The 5660-nt window shown below is 44.0% G+C and overlaps 1 protein-coding gene across 1 annotated transcript; it reads right to left on the bottom strand.

The window, feature by feature from the left end:
• Positions 1–695: 695 nt before the first annotated feature.
• LOC127770281 (calcium uptake protein, mitochondrial-like) lies at positions 696–4853 on the bottom strand. The gene is made up of 9 exons (XM_052295942.1): positions 4347–4853; positions 3745–3812; positions 3433–3656; positions 3102–3185; positions 2308–2521; positions 1686–1862; positions 1469–1588; positions 984–1249; positions 696–900 (listed from the first exon to the last, which is right to left on the bottom strand). Exons 1-8 carry the CDS (start codon positions 4657–4659, stop codon positions 1031–1033), a joined length of 1419 nt encoding a protein of 472 aa, XP_052151902.1. The 5' UTR covers positions 4660–4853; the 3' UTR covers positions 696–900; positions 984–1030.
• Positions 4854–5660: the final 807 nt, after the last annotated feature.

The following is a 5660-nucleotide window of genomic DNA, read 5'->3' as shown; positions in this document are numbered from 1 at the left end:
GACGGAGCGACGGAGCGCCGTTACAGCGTTACTTATGTTATACTTCGCACTATCATCTTCTGAAACTGCTGACCCCTTTGCTTGCAACTATATCGAATTGCAGCTAGGCGCCGATCGTTGGGTAACTGCGGGCCTGTGTGGTTCTCCGGCTGAGGCTTAGCTGGGCAAGGATTGCATAGTCTCGCTGAGGCAAGAATTGGATCCCAGTCACCAGCCAAGCATTCCATCCGTTGGCCTTATAGCAGAACAATCCGGCAGGCAGGCGGCAGGCAGTCAGGTGGTACAAGCTAGTAGATGGAGAGCCAGCTCTATCATTGGACATGGGCAGAGTGGCCGCGCAATGCAAAGCCAATTTATACTCCACAGCGATTTGTGCAGCATGCATACGCTGCGCCAGGAAATGATGGCCAAACTGCATGCCCAACCTTACATGTTGCTGCCTCTCTTGTGATCTTGTCTTCCCCCAACTTTTGCCCTGAACTATGGCGCGTCTCCTGCGTACAGCTATATCTTGCATAGTTGCATAGAGTTTGTGATGCGCATTGTTGCCGTTGACCGTCCTGTTCCTAGTTTGAGGTTTAAAACCTACAGATAGCAAACAGCACCTTTGTAATTTTTTCCTACTCTATTCAACGAATCATCGCTCGGTCTGGTGCTGCTGATCGTTCAAAAAAAAAAATCACAGTGTAAACACATAATACGAACCACGGCGATAAAGTTGGTTTTAACCTTTCAAAAGTCTTATCAGAGTATCAGTTACATTTTGCATAGGCCTTAACTTACAAGAATGATTAATCTACCCCTGCAAGAAAGGCGCTATAAAATATTTACAGCTGCTATGTGACAGGGCACCCTTTGACAACCCACACGATATTTACAGCAAAATCGCTTCGGCATCTCCTGAAATCAATGGGAACAGCGTCAGAAACGGATAGCATGTTCAGACGGAAGAAGTTAACGGTAGGTAAATTTGATGTGCTTACCGTGACGGAAATCCAACCAAGAAGAATCTAGCAAGGATCAAAACAATCTACTTGAGCAGCATCTGTGTAAGCGAAGAACACTTGTTGAAGTTTAGCCAGTAAGACAACAGCCCCATAGAGCCTGGTGTCGCTGGCTGACGAACATCAGTTTCTCGTCTTTGTAATGCTCTCACAAATTCCTCCGAGCTCAAGTTCCCATCATGATTTGTATCAAACACATGGAAAATGATGTCAACTACTCTGTCAGTTAAGTCAACACCACAAACCTACATCACAAACCAAAAAGGGAATGGAATCGCTTAGTGGATGTACAATGGTGATAGTAATCGAGTATTGAGCAGCAGGAGTTATCAGTTTAGTAAGTGAGCATTAAGATAACAAAAAAACCATGGAGACCATTTATTTGATCAAGAAAAGCCTCAAAATCAATTCTTTTGCTTGGAGATATCGAATTTAAGTACGATGAACTTAGTAGCCAAACTTACATGGTGCGCTGCACGCTTGAGATCCTGCTTTGTCAACAGCCCATTTACTTTCCCATAAGTAAAGATAGCCATCGCCAGTGGCTCCAATCTTCGTCGCAAATCAGCAAAGGATTTAAACTCCTAAAGACCCCAAGGAATATCAGCAATGAACTAAGGATCAAACAAGGAAAAAGAATTTTAAAGAAAAGTACAGCTTGGGATCATGCAAAAGTCAAACCTCGAAGGTGATGCGCACTCCTTTGAGATCAGGATCATTGCCTAAATTATCAACTCTATCAAGTAGCTTGTTGATGTGATTCATGTCAGCAGAAGCAACCATGGATAATGCGAAATCCTTTGCTGGGATAGTATTAGATGACTTGACGTCATAGTGACTGAATTCCAGACGAATGATCTGCAGGTGAATGGATTAAGAGAGATTCAGAATTGCGCATAGGAAACATCTACTAACAAATAATTGTACAGATTCTTTTGTTCTTTTATGTACGTTGATCAATAACATCAGTATGTATTATGTACCACTAGCTAGCTTACTGATATAGTGATATATTCCTACCAGAAGGAATGAGGATACAAAGTTTCAGCAAGTATAGAGACGATGAGAGCACGCAGACACAATATGCTACGTTGGAACCTTTGGTCATATATGATAAAGTTAGGTGTTTTTAGTTCAGAAACATGTAAAACATATGGAGATGTGTGTTATACATTTCACAATGCAAATACGGTCTCAGACTCTCAGTTTAATTGAGTCGTAAGACAGTTATTAGAATGGGTATTCATGACAAGTCATTGGACTAAATTCTTACAGAAATCAAAGAACAGAAGAAATGAATCACCTCGTCATGCAATCCTTTCAAAAAATTTGTAAACTTGTCATAGTGTAGAGGTTCGTTCCCATCATTACCAAAGAAGTATTCAACCACTCCACCATTTTCCACAGGCTGACCAACTTTTAGTCCAGTACGTAAGCCATCTCTATGGTTGGCTCCTTGTCTGTTATAGGATCGCATCAGTGCCATTACTTTCTTGAACTCTTCTTTGTCTATCTCCCTGAAAATGACAAGTAACAGATAAGGACAACAAAATAACAGAGAATAAGCTGGCCAAAATTTGTTCATACCCTTCTTTTACCATCAACTAACAAGTCAGATGCTCATAAAGAGCTGGTCTTTTCTGGACGAGAAGAGAAATTAACTGCATGCGAATGGTCACAGGTAAACAACAATATAGCACAAACAAAGGCAATATTTAAACGTGTCCTTGTTTATGCACAAATCCAAGAGCACAAAAGGAAACATACCTTTAGCAGCTTCAGTAATAAAAGGTGTACACATGAAAAGAAAAGGAATGCTGAACTAAACCACCAAAAATGGTATATACAGTAACCTATTGTTTTTACCATTAATTAACAGATGTGGTGATGTTGTTAAACATGCAAACATATCAGGTTTATTAATTAAAGAACAGTTATATGGCAGATGCATATCATCATTCTAGCAGCAGGGTCATATTACTAGACCAAGACTAGTAATACTAGAAACAGGGCAATATGAGCTACCGAGCAGATGCATATCATTCTGACAGCAAGACATGTTGCTAGAACAAGTGCGATAGTAGAAATAGAACTCACCCGCTGTGGTCAACGTCAAACATTTTGAAGGCTGCACTGAAACTTGACTCAGGGATGCTGAGCAATGTCACAAAAAAGATGTACCTAGAAAACCACCATAAGCATAATCAGCATCAAGCCTACTTAGAAATTGAACCTAAGCCAATGATAAAATAGGGTGCAAATATTTATGATATTGACCCAAGGGATCTTCATCTATAAGTCTCAAAGGGAATCATGCAAAAATCCCAGCGGCAGTATTTAGGAAAAAGTTAAAACCCTTTAATTGAAACATTCTGAAAACACTCAAGTGATTTAAGTATTACACCTAGTGTGGATAAAATACACTTACTCGGCAAAGGAGATGAGCCTATCACCGTTTGTGTCAAACAGCATGAAGAACTCCGATGGAGCACAGTGCAACTCTCCAGGATTGCGTTCCCCCCTTAATCTTCCCTCCCGAACTATGTTCGACTCCGATGGAGGGAAAACAGGAACTACTGCTCTCATCAAGTCAGCAGGCAACATGAATACTTCCCCTTCCGGGTTCCGCACAGACGCGAAATATTCAAAGATCTACTCGCAGAAACACCTGAATTAGGATACCACAAGCCGACCAACACAAATTAAGCGGGTTTTACACTTAATGAACCAAATTAATTACCTTTTCAGGAGGGCTGAGCAGCCGTATCCGTTTCTCGTAATTGAAGAACACCCTTCTGCGGAACGAGTCTGTGGAAGAAAAGCAATTAAAATCATTAAACCATTCTACAACTTCACTGAGCAGTTGAGTTCAACGCGCAAATATAATGGTAGTGAGAAGCATTAACGCACTCAGACAGAAGCAGAAAGCGCCAAAGACTTTCCTAACACTACAAACGGCCGCATCATCTAGTTTGGATTTTCTCTTCGGATGTTTGTCACTTATCGCTTATCTGCAGATAGATCAGCGCAGCAAAGAAATCGTCGTACGGATCGCAGATCACCACCAGCTCATCCCAGCAATTAAAGTGCTAAAAAGACGATCGGAAAAGTAGCAGCGACGCTACGGACGCAAACTGTTTACGGGAGAGAAATCAGAGAACATGACAAAGCGTCCGTAAAGCTTAGTAGAGAAGTAAAGGAAACAAGCATCACGGGACAACGGCGGCGGCGGCGGCGACGCGCAAACCGATCGGACGCACTCCATGAGAACAATCGCGAGATCAATCGTGAAGCGGGAAGCAAATCGCGGAGGGGGGGATAAGAAGCAAAAGCGAAGCTCACCTCCGAGGAGGAACCTCCTCTTCCGGCCTTGCTCCTCCACGGCGCCTACCGCGCCGGAGCCGGAGCCTACCGAGATCTGTCCCGCCGGGGCGTCGGCCACCGCCTCGCCGGAGTCCGCGAGCGAGGGGGGCACCAGCCACAGACCCAGGCCGGACCCCACCACCGCCACCGCGGCGGCGGCCAGCGCCCCCTCGCGGCCTCCCGCAGCAGCGCTCGACAGGAAGCCGCGGGAGGACGCCGCCGCCGGCCGTCGGGCGGCGGAGCGGAGGAGGAGGAGGAGGGCCGCGCCGCGGGGGAGGAGCGGAGGAGCCATGGGGGAAGCGTCGGGATCGGCTCGGTGGGTCTTCGGCTTTGGAGATAAGAACGAACGAGGTGGTGGTTACGCGCTTCCGCGGAGTGGGAGGAAGAGGAGGAGGAGGCGGCGATGCGTAGGTGTGCGTGCGCGTGCGGCGGAGGATAGGAGGAGAGGAGAGGAGACGAGGAGAAAATAAAATGCGGGTCGGGGGCGAGTGGGTGCGGGTGGGCCTCGTTTTTGTTGTGGTGGTGAAGTTTACTTGACTTTGCGGTTTTTCTTTTTTTTTTTTTTTTTTGCTACGTCCACAGCGGAAAAGCTGTTATGCTGTGCACACGAAGAAGCATCTCGCTTTGCACTTGGTACTACTGTACTTTCTGAAAAAGCTTCTCCTAGTATACATCAATACAATGGTCTGCACACGGATTGGAGTCGTTGCAATTTTTTAGTCAGCGGTCTGATTTATACGGAAAGTTTATATGGTATATATACGTCAGAAAGGTGCTTACATTCAGACAGGATTGTTTGTGAGCTTAAAATTCTAAAAAATACTCTATCCGTCCCTAAATATAAGGAATTTTAGTTGGATGTGACATATTCTATTACAACGAATCTAGACAAGAAGTCTTTCCAAATTCCTTGTATTAGCATGTGTTATATATCCAACCTAGTTTATAGGCGGTTTCTGAGAATTTTAAAAAATTGGGTTTCCAGTTAATGGCTTCTACAAGTACAGCTTCTTAGGCCTTGTTTAGATCCTCCAAAATAGCAAAAGTTTTATCATTTTGTAGCACTTTTTGTCATTTTGGATCTAAACATTAGTAAGCAAAAGTTGGCAATTTGGCATTTGGCATTTGCTAGTCCACAGTAGCAAATTGTGCCAAAAAGTGCTTTGGGACCACTCCCTCTCTCTTTCTCTCTCTCACTTTAGTGCTAGAATGGCAAAACTTTAACATGCATCTAAACACCAACTAGTACTTTTGCCATCAAAACTTTTGCCATTTGCCATTTGACATTCCAAA

Source organism: Oryza glaberrima, chromosome 4, assembly GCF_000147395.1.
Source record: "Oryza glaberrima chromosome 4, OglaRS2, whole genome shotgun sequence".
NCBI classification, from domain to species: domain Eukaryota; kingdom Viridiplantae; phylum Streptophyta; class Magnoliopsida; order Poales; family Poaceae; genus Oryza; species Oryza glaberrima.
This window is presented reverse-complemented; position numbering and strand designations above follow the sequence as displayed.

What these genes read in the sequence shown, in the direction of transcription:
- LOC127770281 (XM_052295942.1), bottom strand. Translation starts at nt 4,659, where the DNA reads ATGGCTCCTCCGCTCCTCCCCCGCGGCGCGGCCCTCCTCCTCCTCCTC. An exon ending in AGGCTCATCTCCTTTGCCGA is followed by an intron (nt 3,186 to 3,432) that starts GTAAGTGTATTT and finishes GTGGTTTTCTAG; the next exon opens with GTACATCTTTTTTGTGACAT. An exon ending in TCAAGCGTGCAGCGCACCAT is followed by an intron (nt 1,250 to 1,468) that starts GTAAGTTTGGCT and finishes TTTGTGATGTAG; the next exon opens with GTTTGTGGTGTTGACTTAAC.